Below are 14542 nucleotides of genomic sequence, written 5' to 3' on the forward strand. Positions count from 1 at the left end.
TGTGCGCCTATAGAGGTAGGGGTGTGTGTGTGTGTGTGCGCCTATAGAGGTAGGGGTGTGTGTGTGTGTGTGTGTGTGCGCCTATAGAGGTAGGGGTGTGTGTGTGTGTGTGTGTGCGCCTATAGAGGTAGGGGTGTGTGTGTGTGTGTGTGTGTGCGCCTATAGAGGTAGGGGTGTGTGTGTGTGTGTGTGTGCGCCTATAGAGGTAGGGGTGTGTGTGTGTGCGCGCGCCTATAGAGGTAGGGGTGTGTGTGTGTGTGCGCCTATAGAGGTAGGGGTGTGTGTGTGTGTGTGTGCACCTATAGAGGTAGGGGTGTGTGTGTGTGCGCCTATAGAGGTAGGGGTGTGTGTGTGTGCGCCTATAGAGGTAGGGGTGTGTGTGTGTGCGCCTATAGAGGTAGGGGTGTGTGTGTGTGCGCCTATAGAGGTAGGGGTGTGTGTGTGTGCGCCTATAGAGGTAGGGGTGTGTGTGTATGTGCCTATAGAGGTAGGGGTGTGTGTGTGTGTGTGTGTGCGCGCGCCTATAGAGGTAGGGGTGTGTGTGTGTGTGTGCGCGCCTATAGAGGTAGGGGTGTGTGTGTGTGCGCCTATAGAGGTAGGGGTGTGTGTGTGTGTGTGCGCCTATAGAGGTAGGGGTGTGTTTGTGCGCGTGTGCGCCTATAGAGATAGGGGTGTGTTTGTGCGCGTGCGCCTATAGAGGTAGGGGTGTGTGTGTGCGCGTGCGCCTATAGAGGTAGGGGTGTGTGTGTGCGCGTGCGCCTATAGAGGTAGGGGTGTGTGTGTGCATGCGCGCGCCTATAGAGGTAGGGGTGTGTGTGTGTGCCTATAGAGGTAGGGGTGTGTGTGTGTGTGTGCGTGTGCCTATAGAGGTAGGGGTGTGTGTGTGTGTGCGTGTGCCTATAGAGGTAGGGGTGTGTGTGTGTGTGCGTGTGCCTATAGAGGTAGGGGTGTGTGTGTGTGTGCGTGTGCCTATAGAGGTAGGGGTGTGTGTGTGTGTGTGTGCGTGCGCCTATAGAGGTAGGGGTGTGTGTGTGTGTGTGTGCGCCTATAGAGGTAGGGGTGTGTGTGTGTGCCTATAGAGGTAGGGGTGTGTCCGTGTGCCTATAGAGGTAGGGGTGTGTGCGTGTGCCTATAGAGGTAGGGGTGTGTGCGTGTGCCTATAGAGGTAGGGGTGTGTGCGTGTGCCTATAGAAGTAGGGGTGTGTGCGTGTGCCTATAGAGGTAGGGGTGTGTGCGTGTGCCTATAGAGGTAGGGGTGTGTGCGTGTGCCTATAGAGGTAGGGGTGTGTGCGTGTGCCTATAGAGGTAGGGGTGTGTGTGTGTGCGTGTGCGTGTGCCTATAGAGGTAGGGGTGTGTGTGTGCGTGTGCCTATAGAGGTAGGGGTGTGTGTGTGTGTGTGCCTATAGAGGTAGGGGTGTGTGTGCGCGCGCCTATAGAGGTAGGGGTGTGTGTGTGTGCGTGTGTGTGTGTGCGCGCGCGCGCCTATAGATGTCTTTGTGTGGTGGGGGGGTCCAGTGCATGATGTTTAGTTCTGTGATAACCTGCAGATCTCCTCATCCCTGGGGAAGGGGAAACTTCCCAATGGTCATGGTCTGGACGTGAGCGATTTGGCCGAGAAGATGCAGAATCTCTGTACTCAGGTCAGTGAGCAGGGCACTAGGTTAGGGTGGAGGCCGCATGTGCTGAGCCTTTAGTTGTTTAAGTTTTATTTTTTTGCAGAGGGAAGACGAGGGTGGTGTGGCGGCAGGAACATCCGCCACAGCTGATCTCGGTCACATACCACAGGAGAAAACACCTTTCCACATCCCAGTGTCTGCAGGTACTTATACACACCACGTACCGGTACTCAAATGCACCACACACACACACACACACACACCACACACAGGTACTCGTACGTACCGTGCACAGGTTTAGGGTTAGGTTCCTCACAGCAGGGCTGATTTAGGGTTAGGTTCCTCACAGCAGGGCTGATTTAGGGTTAGGGTCCTCACAGCAGGGCTGGTTTAGGGTTAGGGTCCTCACAGCAGGGCTTGTTTAGGGTTAGGGTCCTCACAGCAGGGCTGGTTTAGGGTTAGGGTCCTCACAGCAGGGCTGGTTTAGGGTTAGGGTCCTCACAGCAGGGCTGGTTTAGGGTTAGGGTCCTCACAGCAGGGCTGGTTTAGGGTTAGGGTCCTCACAGCAGGGCTGGTTTAGGGTTAGGGTCCTCACAGCAGGGCTGGTTTAGGGTTAGGGTCCTCACAGCAGGGCTGGTTTAGGGTTAGGGTCCTCACAGCAGGGCTGGTTTAGGGTTAGGTTCCTCACAGCAGGGCTGGTTTAGGGTTAGGTTCCTCACAGCAGGGCTGGTTTAGGGTTAGGTTCCTCACAGCAGGGCTGGTTTAGGGTTAGGTTCCTCACAGCAGGGCTGGGTTAGGTTTAGGGTCCTCACCGCAGGGTTGGGTTTGGATCCTCACCGCAGGGCTGGGTTAGGTTTAGGGTCCTCACAGCAGGGTTGGGTTTGGATCCTCACAGCAGGGCTGGGTTAGGGTTAGGGTCCTCACAGCAGGCCTGGGTTAGGGTTAGGGTCAGGGTTGGGGACCTTAAAGCAGGGCTGGGTTAGGGGAGGGTCATCACAGCAGGGCTGTGTTGTGGGTGGAGAGGTGACTAACTCATCCTGCATCTAAAATGTCAATGGAAACTGTTTGTTCTGGTATCATGAGGAAGGTGGAGATGGGTAGAGGTGTACCAATGTTACCAGTGTGGTATCCCATATCAGAACCTTTATGGCTTTATTACAGCCAGTGTACTTGTTAACTTTGAGCCAAACGGAATTTACTCCTTAATCACTCCCTTTAAATGATGCACATTTGTCTTTATTCTCACCGCATTTGTAGATATGGATGGTCTGATCAGCCAGGCTCTGCTGGTGGGGAACTTTGAGGGCGCTGTTGAGCTGTGTCTGAATGATGGACGTTACGCTGAGGCCATCCTTCTGTCAATCAGTGGTGGGGAGGAGCTACTTAAAAAGACCCAGCAGAGATACCTCAACAAGCAGACCAACAGCATCTCCATGGTAATGACAGCACAACACACTGTACATCCTTACAAGGCTTAAGTCCAGACTTCCGTTCCTGAGCCTTCACTTCTGTGGTCCTGTAAAATCTAACCCTCACCTTCTCCTGAGGCACTGATGTGTAGAATTTAACCCTGGAAGCATTCTGGAAGAGTGACCCAGAAAATAAAGTGAACACAAAATTACTGGACAGAAAGTGATCGTTACACTGAGCACATGTAAAGTACAGAACACACTGTGGAGGGTCAATGCACAGAAAGCTGCAGGTCCTGATGGAGTTTCAGCATGGGTTCTTGCGGACTGTGTGGATCAGCTAGCAAAGGTATTTACTGGAATCTTCAGCCTGTCCCTACATCTGGCAGTGATCCCCCTTCAGACTGCCAGTAGAACCAACAGAGCAACAGAGATCACCATCTCTCTAGCTCTTCACACTGTCCTGGCTCACCTGGAAAAACATGCTATTCACAGCATTCTAGTAAGGAACCTGCAAACTTATACTCCTTATACTCTTGCAATGACAGCAAAAATATTTTTTTTCTAATCCACTATACCTGACTTTAAGATTTAGACACCACTGAAAACCCTGTTTGGTTAGAGTTAAAACTAAACTCTGCACGGTCTCCAGGAGCAGGTTTAGAGCTAAACTCTCAGGGCAGTAGATCTCCAGGAGCAGGGTTGGTTCTTTAACTTTCAGTGGAATGTTGCCTACTGCGCGTTCATATCTGCTGGTGATTCTCCATAAGACGTAATTCAAGAAATTACTCTTACATTAGTGTATGGTAGTGTGACAGTAAATAAATTAATCAGATTGATTAAAGATTCTAACTAATAAAAAGCTTTCAGCATGGACCGTTTGTGTGATAGTGGTGACCCTTGACCTCCCTGTGGGGTGATGTTTGTGCTGTAGCTGATCTCGTCGGTGGTGATGCAAAACTGGAGGGACATCGTGCAAGGTTGTGAGCTTGATAACTGGAAGGAGGCGTTAGCAGCCCTGCTTACCTATGCTAACCCGGAGGATTTCTCTGCACTCTGTGGTATGAAGTTTGGGCTTTTGCATGATTGTGTACTTAATATATTCTTGTATTTTATTGTTGGTTTGTTACTTCCTGACCCTAACTGACCCCTAACTGTATTTGCTGGTCCTAACCCTATCTGCTCAGGGCAGTTTCTTCTATAAACATGGAGTTAAATCCTCATAGTGACTGACTTCTGTATATCTCTGTATTCTGTCTGTGTGTATATAGATATCCTGGGTTCGCGTTTGGAGGCCGTGGGGACAGAGAAGAGCTGTCTACAGGCCTGTCTGTGCTATATCTGCTCTGGAAACATCCACAAACTGGTGGAGTGCTGGATCTCACAGAAAGACTGTTCCTGTCCTCTCATGCTGGAGGCAAAGACACACACACACACATACATACATACATACATACATACATACATACATACGTACATACATACACACACACACACACACACACACACACACACACCTCACTCCTGTGTGTCCCCTTGTCTGGTCCATATTCTTATAGGATCTGGTGGAGAAGGTCATGGTGTTGCAGAAGTCTGTTGAACGCTTGCGTAGCAGTGAGGTTACAGTGAAGAGTTCAGTTCTGGAAGACAAACTCATTCAGTATGCCAGAGTGTTGGCCTCCCAGGGCAGCCTGGAAACAGCCCTCAGCTACCTGCCTGAGAAATCAGACAAAGTATGCATGCACGTGCACACACACACACACACACACACACACACACACACAAATGCTGTGTGTTTGCTGAGGGACTGTGTATAACTCTTCCCCAGGCTACTGTTCAGAGGCTGAGAGAACGCTTGTTCCATGCTCAGGGTGCAGGGGCTTTCGCACAGCTGCCCTCTTATTCTAAACCTCCAACAGGGGGTGCCTCAGCCCAGACTGCCCCTGCCACTACTACAAATGCAGTACTGAGCACACCATCACAGGTAAGATTACATAAAAGTCTCCATCACATGTCTTTCTCACACACACACACACACACACACACACACACACACACACACACACTCACGAGGATCTGCCCAGGTCTTATCTCAGAGCTCCTCCAGGTGGCAGTATTGTATCTTCCTGGAAGAATGGAAGAGAGGCATTTTCCTTCCAGGGGTGTGTTTGCATAATGTTGCCATGTTGTCACGTCACCAGTGCTCTTCTCCCTTCTCCTCCCCTGGCATCAGTACAAGACAGGCTCTTTTACTGGTGACCTCGCAGGAATGTCCATTCAGGAAGGCCTGTGAACCTTTGCCCAACTGGTCAGAAAAAAACCCCAGCAAAAAATCTGCAGTTTCTACTAGAGACATTAGACAAGTGATCTGTAATCACTGCTTAGGACCGTTTCAAGAGGAAGTATGACACCCAAGGATGCTTAAGTATAGGTCTGATACACCATTTGAAAATGCCGTCCCACTCAGTTTGCAGAATACAGCAGAATGACAGAAGCACATTGCATGTTGCTGGCACCAGCTGTAGCCGCACTTTTAGAGAAGAAGGAAAAACTCACAGACAGGGCCAAAGTACACATTTATCTGTAACTAAAACATAATGGGATTCATTGGATGGAAGGTTATTATAGAGGACGTAGGATTTTGATGGCTAATGGAGAACATCAAGCTTCGTTACACAGGGCCTAATAGATGCTAGTTTTGGTTTTCATCCCAGTGTGTCCTGAATTTCAACTTTGGATTTGACCAAGTATTTTCTTTTTGGTGCATCACAATATTTATAGATTATACTTTTTGTTTTTATCTATTAATTTTTTTTTAAGCAGTTTATAGTGATTGAATATAAAGGTTTAACAGCTCTAGAGAGAACTTATCATTTTGAAGCTTTTTACAATGTCTCCCAGGGGCAGTACCCTTCAGCAGTGCCCACCCAGATGTCCCAGTTGGGGCAACCAGCAATACCAGTGATACCAACAACACACACACCTGGTGTGCCCTGCCCAACCAACAGACCTGTCTACCCAAAATACCCTGCTACAGCTCCAGGTACAAGTCAAGTCAGACTTCCTCTCTCACTCCCCACGGTTTGTCTCTGGATTAGTGAGCTATATTGCCATTTACTAGTATTCATTCATAAGGGTTAGGGTTAACCCCAGTGTTTGTTCCTAAGGGTTATTACTGAGAGATATTACTCTGTCAGTGTTGGGATGTTACACTCTGTCTCTCCAGGTTTTCCTCCTTCCCAGCCAGAAAGGGCTCCTCTAGGTTTCACAACTGGCCCAAACCTGCCCCCCTCCAGTCTTCCTGCCCCAGCCTCTCCACAGTCCTCTGCCCCAGGGCTCATCATGCCAGTTCCTGTGCCCACGATGCCTCCTCTTTCAGCACCTGGTTTTCTCCCCTCCAAATCCATGCCTCCAGTTCCCCCCACTTCTCTTCCTGGGGGGCCTGTGTCCATGTTCTCGGGTATAACTCAGACACAGAGTCCTGCCCCCCCACCTCCCAGCACTGCGTTCCCCTCTGCTGGAGCAGGGTACCCCCAAGGAGGTCCTGGAGCACCAGGGACGAAGAACATTACTGCGTCAGCTGTTGCCCCACCTCCAACAGGTAACACACTCACCTGGGTACAGCAATTGCTCATTGGTCAACAATGATGGGTTAGTGTAAGGTGTTAAATTTGCTTCTGAAGTATATATAATTTCTAGTCTTCTACCTTGAAGAAATACATTAGTTCCAACATTTTGACTAAATTCCAACATTTTGACTAAAACAATATTTCAAAAACAATGGCGCAAATGTTTGTTTTTTGTTTTCTTTGTAAAAAAAAGCAAAAATGACCCCCCATAGACTTCTGTTTGAGATTGTAATAGGGTTAGGGTTAGTGTACCTAACCACTACCAGTGTACCACTACACAACGTTCTCCAACAGTTGTGCCATTATCTCTTCTGGTCTGACCTGACAAGAAACAGAACACATGTAATCCTAGCTTTCACCAGGCACCATTTTACAACTTATTTGATTATAGTATGATTATATCATGAATAGTGATCCGGCTCTCTTAATCAGTCAGGTTACAACTTCGCAACGAGGTAGGCCTCAGTTACCATGTGTGTAAATCCAGTATACGGACCAGTAGGGTCAGTGCTAAGCACACATGGCTCTGAAGGCTTTGGGGAGTGGTTTAGTTGGAGGAGTTGGAGCAGACTACATTAGTAGGGTTTAAAACCAGTTCATTATTGAGAAGCACACATTTTCCAAACAGAACGCAAGCAGCCTGTGAAGCATGCAGGAAATGTGAATATTTTAAATGAATTAATATATTAAAGTAATTAATAATTTAAAGTAATTAATGAAGTAATTGTAGAATACAAATCACTATATATCTGTATTTCTATATAGAAATGATCCTGGTTAAAATGCAAATAATCCAACTTTTATGAAGGTTAATTATTTATTCATTGATAATTATCTAACTGGGTTTAAAATATATATATTTTTTTACTTTATTGTAAAAACTGCGTTTTTTTTTCTTACAAAATGGTGAAATATCTTAATTTGTAATGAACTATTAAAGAGTCTACATCTGTTAGAGTAGAATAGTGAGGGAAGCTAAGTGAGGGTGTTTGGTCTTGGTAGAAAATGTCCTATGTTTTGTTCCTAAGTTTCTACATTTTTTCCCCCTGTTTCTAAGGTAGGTAATGAGTCTGTTGGTGAACTGAGTTATCAGTGTTAAATCAGGATAATCTTTACAGCTTTAGCTGTGAATGTTTTGTGGAGTCTGATTTGGTTAATGTGTACTGTTGTTTGACTTGCAGGCTATTTCCCGTGGCTCACAGAACATAGTGAAGAACAAGGTGACAGGGAGGCTCTGTCTGTGTGCGTGCGTGTGTGTTGGATGGGGGGGGCAGAGTATAACTATATCCCTGATGTCATGCCTTGCATGAAATACATACAAAACATCCATCAAGCTGAAAACAGTAGCTGAGTACAAGACTCACTAACAACAAAAATGTGGGAGAATACAAAAACAAGGTGATGTTTAACTTCTATGGGAGAAGAGTGGGAGAATAATATGAAGAAGCCAAAAGTGACTTTTTTGAAGCATTTTTGCATCTTTTCTAGAATCATTAACCAGCAACAGAGAGATTATGAATAAGCACCCAGAATCCAATATCTTCATAGCAGTAAGGTCGACTGGGTTCTAATGAGAGAGACGGACAAATATGTTTAGCAGGGTCATTGTGCTTGGCTCAGGAGGTCATGCAGTCGTGTCAGTGCTATTTTACAGAATGTTAGCTGGCAAAGTAGCTAGTTCACTAGCTACGTGAGTTTGTCGACTTGTACCTGAGGGATTTCTCCTTGTGCTTATTGGCAGAGATGTCGAATTTTTCATTTTTGGATCTGTTCAGTAGGTATTATAGTAAATGGACTGGAGTAAGTTAACTTACAATTGAATTTTGAACAAATTAATGAATTGAATGAATGAACAAATATACAGTTAGGAAATCACCTTTTGCACACTTGGGAGGTAAAACTGCTCTGCACTCTGAGAAATCTAGCTACTATTTTCAAAAAATGTTCTGCTTTCACACAAATGTTGAGGCCAACTGAGTGTGCTGTAAAGGATAGTGAAATTAACAAATGACAAATTACTTGGTGTTACCTGGTTCAGATTTTTAATGTGTGTAAACCAAAATATTGTGTTTGCCATTCACATAACCAGTGTGCCATCTACAATTTTTTGTGATCAGCAGTCACTTGCCATTGCAACACCACTAAATCAAATTTGACCAACGCCGTTCACAGATGTTTCATACATGTTGAAAAATGTGTGAAAAATAATGTCACATGAAAAATATCATGGCCACCTTTAAAAAAACCCAAAAACTTATTTACTTTTGCGTTTCAGAAAATGTTTTGTTTAAATCCCAGAATATAGTATGGAACTTGTATGCACAAAATTGTTTCGTTTTGGCAGATAGTAATGTATGCAACTGAAGCAATAACGATGCTGATTTTTCTAAAGAAGTAACCCGTTCGCTTTTCATTTTAAGCGACTTGTCTTTTGTATATTCTTTTTTGTATATTTACTGTTGCTCTTTAATGTAGCAAAAGTGTTTCTTATCTAGCTACTCAATTAAATGATGCAGGAATCGGTAGACTTCTCGATTACCAAAATAATCTATTGCTGCAGCCCTGTGTGTGCATGTGTGTGCGTGTGCGTGAGGCACTTGTTTGTGCACGTGTGCTTTGAAGTATATTTTGCATTGCTTTATAAGGAAAGCTTGAATCAGGGAAGTACAGTTAGCTCACCACTGGGCCCAGGGCTCACTGACTAACCCTAACCCAGTGCTCACTCACTCAGTGTTTATTGATATGTTACTGAGGGCACATGTATGTGCGCGTGTGCACACGCTAAGTTGGTGATCACAGGTTTTGCAATTAATGGTGCTACTTTACCATTTCCTTAATATTGATAAACATGCACATGTGCGCTTGCTGCTCAGAATATTCTGAAGGATCTGTTTGAGGATAAAAGCTTCATTAGATAACTCCTTTCCCACATAGTGTATATGGACAGTTTAAACAGTGCTAATTTGGCTTATGATAAAAAGAAAGATAGTCTTGTATGTTAGGACAATATTAGCTTTAATTTACTGCTGGCCACATGAGAACTATTGAGATGGAACTAACCCTTCAAATACAAGCGCACCTGTCCTTTTAATTCAAGAAACCCAAGCTTATTTTGCCCTATGTATCCTCCTCTAGGTGCCCGTGAAGGGTGGAACGATCCACCTGCTATACGTGTAGGCCCCAGAAGTAAAAAGGTATTATTTTAAGAAGACATATTCATTGTTAAGTGTTATGATGATAATGAACTGGCAGTCCTGTTGGTCCTGATGGTTGAGAAGTCACTGTTATGTAATTTGAAGTCCTGTTGGGCTATAGCACACCACAGTTTAGTAGTTTTTGTGTTTTAACAGTTGGTTCTTTAGCCAGTACCTCATTATTAGCAAATGCCCAGCTTTCAGTAAAGGGTTTATAGCAGGGTTAGCATCAAATTGTGCAGTATTTTGTCTTTGGCGTACAGGAGGTGTCTGCCTCTTGATAAAATGTGTAATGTTACATTGTGTAATGTGGTGCAGGTTCCTGGTGACTACATGCCTCCTGCTCCAATCACTGCACCTGTCATGAGCTTACCTGCAGACACTCCCTTACCTCAAGACAGGGGTCAGGTCCCGCCAGGAGCCCCACAGGAGCCCAGTCTGCAGGTCAGGGGAAAACCCTCAATATGCAACTCACGTGAAGACAGACTTACAGCTATACAGGTTCTGTGTATTTTCTTTATAGGGTAAGATCACTAATCATCAATCAGTTGAATGTGTTTTCTCTGTGTGTGTGTGTGTGTGTGTGTGTGTGTGTGTGTGTGTGTGTGTGTGTGTGTGTGTGTGTGTGTGTGTGTGTCAGATTCTACAGCAGCTACCTGCAGAGAGAGTGGAGCAGAGAGAGATTCCATCAGAACACATGATCCTGAAGACCACCTTTGACAGCTTAGTGCAGCGCTGTCAGTTAGCAGCAACAGATCCGGTACACACACACACTTTCAACATCTTGGTGCAAAACATTCATCAAGCTGAACACTAGACTCACTAACAACAAAAATGTGGGCGTATACCAAAAACCACATTAAAGTGAGGTGAGATGATGTTGTATTACTTCTACCATGGAAGAGTGGGAGGATAATATAAAGAAGCCAAAAGTGACTTTTTTTAAATAAGTATTTTTGAGTATTTTCTAGAATCATTAGTGAGCAAAGGAGAGGCTATAAATAAGCACCCAGAATCCAATATCTTCATAGCAATAAGGTCGACTAGGTTCTAATGAAGGAGACAGACAAATATGTTTAGTTAAAAACAAACCTTGTGCCTTGCCAGGGTCCGAACAGTCCATACCATCATGCTTGGGTTATCACTGCAGTGATAGGAGACATTCACACAGCAGGGTCATTGTGCTTGGCTCAGGAGGTCATGCAGTCATGTCAGTGCTATTTTACAGAATGTTAGCTGGCAAAGTAGCTAGTTCACTAGCTACGTGAGTTTGTCGACTTGTACCTGAGGGATTTCTCCTTGTGCTTATTGGCAGAGATGTCGAATTTTTCATTTTTGGATCTGTTCAGTAGGCATTATAGTAAATGGATTGGAGTAAGTTAACTTACAATTGAATTTCGAACAAATTAATGAATTGAATGAATGAACAAATATACAGTTAGGAAATCACCTTTGCATACTTGGGAGGTAAAACTGCTCTGTGCTCTGAGAAATCTAGCTACTGTTTTCAGAAATGTTCTGCTTTCACACAAATGTTGAGGCCTACTGAGTGTGCTGTAAAGATTAAGGAAATTCACAAATGACAGTTCACACACACTCCTCTCTCTCTATCACTATCACTCACTTACACACACACACACACACTTTCAACAGCTTAGCGCAAAACATCCATCAAGCTGAAAGCAGATTCATTAGCTGAATACTAGACTCACTAACGTTTTTGTACGCTCCCACATTTTTGTTGTTAAAGAGGTGTTGTATTACTTCTTCCATGGAAGAATGGGTGGATAATATGAAGAAACCAAAAGTGACTTTTTTTTTTTTTAAAGTATTTTTGCACATTTTCTAGAATTATTAGTGAGCAAAGGAGATACTAAAATAAGTACACAGAATCAAATATCTTTAAAGCAGTAGTCTCGATAGACAAATATGTTTAGTTAATAGCAAACATCATGCCTTGCCAGGGTACGAACAGTCCATACCATCCTGCTTCGGTTATCGCTGCAGTGACAGGAGATATTCACACAGCAGGGTCATTGTGCTTGACTCAGGAGGTCATGGAGTTATGTCAGTGCCATTTTACAGAAGGTTAGCTGGCAAAGTAGCTAGTTCACTAGCTACGTGAGTTTGTTGAATTGTACCAGAGGGATTTCTCCTTATGCTTATTGGCAGAGGGGAATATATGAACAAATATACTGTTAGGAAATCACCTTTTGTACACTGGGGAGGTAAAACTGATTTGTGTTCTGAGAAATCTACCAACTGTTATCAAAAAGGTTCTGCTTTCACACAGATGTTGAGGCCTGTGTATGGACTGGTCGTCCAACACTCAATGTCTCTTCACTGCCATGTTGATCTTAATGCTTTGTCAGAAATGGTAAAATGCTGAATAATGTCCATTCAACCTCTCCATGTAAACTACCCCAGTTCTCCCTCCATGTAAAAGCATACCCCACATCGTTTTGGAAGCAGTTTAACTAATCATATTCAACAGGATATCCCAGATGCCAGTGTTGTATGTTTCTAATGAGTTAAAATGTCTCATAATGGGTTATAAGTTCAGACTGCATATTACTTTCTTATTTTTGCAGCAAACAAAGAGGAAACTTGATGACTCCTCCAAACGTATCAGCAGCTTGTATGAAAAGCTCCGTGACCAAGTGGTAAGAATCCAAGATTGTAAATGCAAGATTAATTCATGTCTGACAACTCTCTACCAAAACCATTTTTCTCCATATAGAAACATCAACATATCGAAGATAACAACATGTTTTAGGACTTGTGCTTGGAGTATTGTATACGTAAAATACCCAGAAACCATAATGCAGAGGGAAGTGTTTTCAATTGGGTGGGATGTCATCTGTCACATCACAGCCACCTCCTGAAGCGTGTCCTTCCACTCCCCAGCTCTCTCCTAGCATCCTGGCAGGGCTGCATGAGATCAGCAACTGCATGGCCGTCCGGAACTACCTGCGGGGGCTGGAGGTGCACACGCAGGTCGTGAGCAGCAGCAACTTTAGTGAGATCTCTGCCTTCATGCCTGTCCTCAAAGTGCTCATGACCATTGCCAACAAGCTTGGTGTGTGACGGACCAAATGCGCATACAGAACACACACCCTACCAGAGTATTAATCCGGAGGGGAGGGAGGGAGACCACACAGGATGAGATGAACATTTATATTGTGTTGATCATGAGTAATATCCTGTTGCTTCGTAATGTTGGTATATTCATCTTTTGTTTTTTTTCACCACGTCCCAAAGAACAGTTTGTATTACTCGTGTGCATCTGTGCAGAGGTGTCGTGTGTGTGTGTGACTTTAGGGATGGTGCTACTGACTGACTGTTGGGGTGTGTGAATGTAGAGGAGCACCAGATGATTTGTTTATGGTAGATTATGGTTGCCTAATGATTTAACATGCACACGTGAGAATGTTGTTAACACTTCAAAAATTACAGCACGAAATACAGACGTTTGTTACTGCAAACGGTTGTTTTACTACGGCTTTTCTGAGTTTGGGTTCATCCACTTTTTATTTTTCATCACAGATTAAATTATGGCTTCTTATACATGCACACAATCACAGAAAATCCAGCTAGTACCTACTCTCCCTGTCCTTTTCACAATTAGTATCTTACACTAGTAGACATGGTTTCATGAATATTTGATTGCTATAGGAAGTTTCCAAAAGTACTGTAAAACTATTGTGCTCCACCTTGAGGCCCTTTTTTATTGAACATTGTTAATCCCTTTTAATGAGTCAAACCAAAACACAAAGCTTGTTTTGGAGCTGTCCTGCTCTGTACACCTGAGATGAGTTAAGCAGAGGCAGAGGAACGCTTCTCTCTCTCTCGCGCGCGCTTGCTCGCTCGCTCTCTCTCTCTTGCGCTCTCTCTCTCTCTCACACACACACACACACACACACACACACCCCTTCCTGATCTCCCTACTTGAAGCTGGTCAGTGAATGTCTCTGGGATTTAGCCCACTAAAGGACACAAAACTCCACAACTGGGAAGTAATGAAAGTTTTGCTTGCCTTTGTAGTGCCGTTGTGTGCACTGCAGTAAACTGTATAAATGTGTGTGCTGTGACCATTTTCCATTAGGAGTTCACCAGTGTGTTTTAATACTGCCATACTACCATCCTTTGTCATTACTGTTCCTCAGAAGTGTATGTAGTTGCGTTTATCAGCTTACTTATTGGTTTGATGTGCTGAGTATTCCACAATGCACTTAAAGCAGAACTTTTGTACAGTGCACGCTTGGCCTTTTCTGTCTTACGTGTAGCAAGACCTGATTAAAAATCAGTCCAGGTTTGTTTTCCTTATGTTTTTTTATTTCCAAATTTACATGTGCAGTTGGTTATGAGCCATCCAACCCTGGAGTGAGCACTAGAGATCTGAATGGCTCTGCACTCATTTCACAAATGGATCGGCAGATTCAAAGTTAACTACAGTTCCATTGATGAGCTTTCTTTGAATTTAATAGGTAAAATGTGTGTATGCACTTCTGGCATTCATCTAAACATCAGCTGTTTGATTAGTCATTAAACAGCAGCATGGTACTTGACATGCACTACTTATCTGTGAAATCTTCAAAATGCCAAAAATGGGAGTAAAGCTTAGAATGAAATGAAGGTGTAGGCATTAGACAGTGACTGTGCTCATGTGACGGGTAAACGCCTGTGCTCATCT

General features: G+C 44.3%; 1 protein-coding gene across 3 annotated transcripts in view; it reads left to right on the forward strand.

Moving 5' to 3' along the window:
• The window catches only part of sec31b (SEC31 homolog B, COPII coat complex component), a 38365-nt gene extending 24201 nt beyond the window's left edge, over nt 1-14164 (forward strand). For 2 of the 3 annotated variants that reach the window (XM_035533356.2, XM_081697204.1), the window contains exons 13-27: nt 1549-1641; nt 1721-1820; nt 2875-3053; nt 3961-4087; nt 4298-4443; nt 4586-4759; nt 4855-5010; nt 5928-6069; nt 6253-6627; nt 7837-7875; nt 9791-9849; nt 10168-10293; nt 10490-10609; nt 12441-12512; nt 12757-14164. In XM_035533356.2, the coding sequence (XP_035389249.1) occupies nt 1549-1641; nt 1721-1820; nt 2875-3053; nt 3961-4087; nt 4298-4443; nt 4586-4759; nt 4855-5010; nt 5928-6069; nt 6253-6627; nt 7837-7875; nt 9791-9849; nt 10168-10293; nt 10490-10609; nt 12441-12512; nt 12757-12936 (2088 nt within the window). In that variant the 3' untranslated portion in view covers nt 12937-14164. The remainder of the gene's footprint in view (nt 1-1548; nt 1642-1720; nt 1821-2874; nt 3054-3960; nt 4088-4297; nt 4444-4585; nt 4760-4854; nt 5011-5927; nt 6070-6252; nt 6628-7836; nt 7876-9790; nt 9850-10167; nt 10294-10489; nt 10610-12440; nt 12513-12756) is intronic. The other variant, XM_035533358.2, reaches the window with a different exon arrangement.
• The last annotated feature ends 378 nt before the right edge of the window (nt 14165-14542 follow it).

The sequence above is a fragment of the Electrophorus electricus genome, chromosome 15 (assembly GCF_041902795.1).
Source record: "Electrophorus electricus isolate QZ-2024a chromosome 15, ASM4190279v1, whole genome shotgun sequence".
Classification (NCBI taxonomy): domain Eukaryota; kingdom Metazoa; phylum Chordata; class Actinopteri; order Gymnotiformes; family Gymnotidae; genus Electrophorus; species Electrophorus electricus.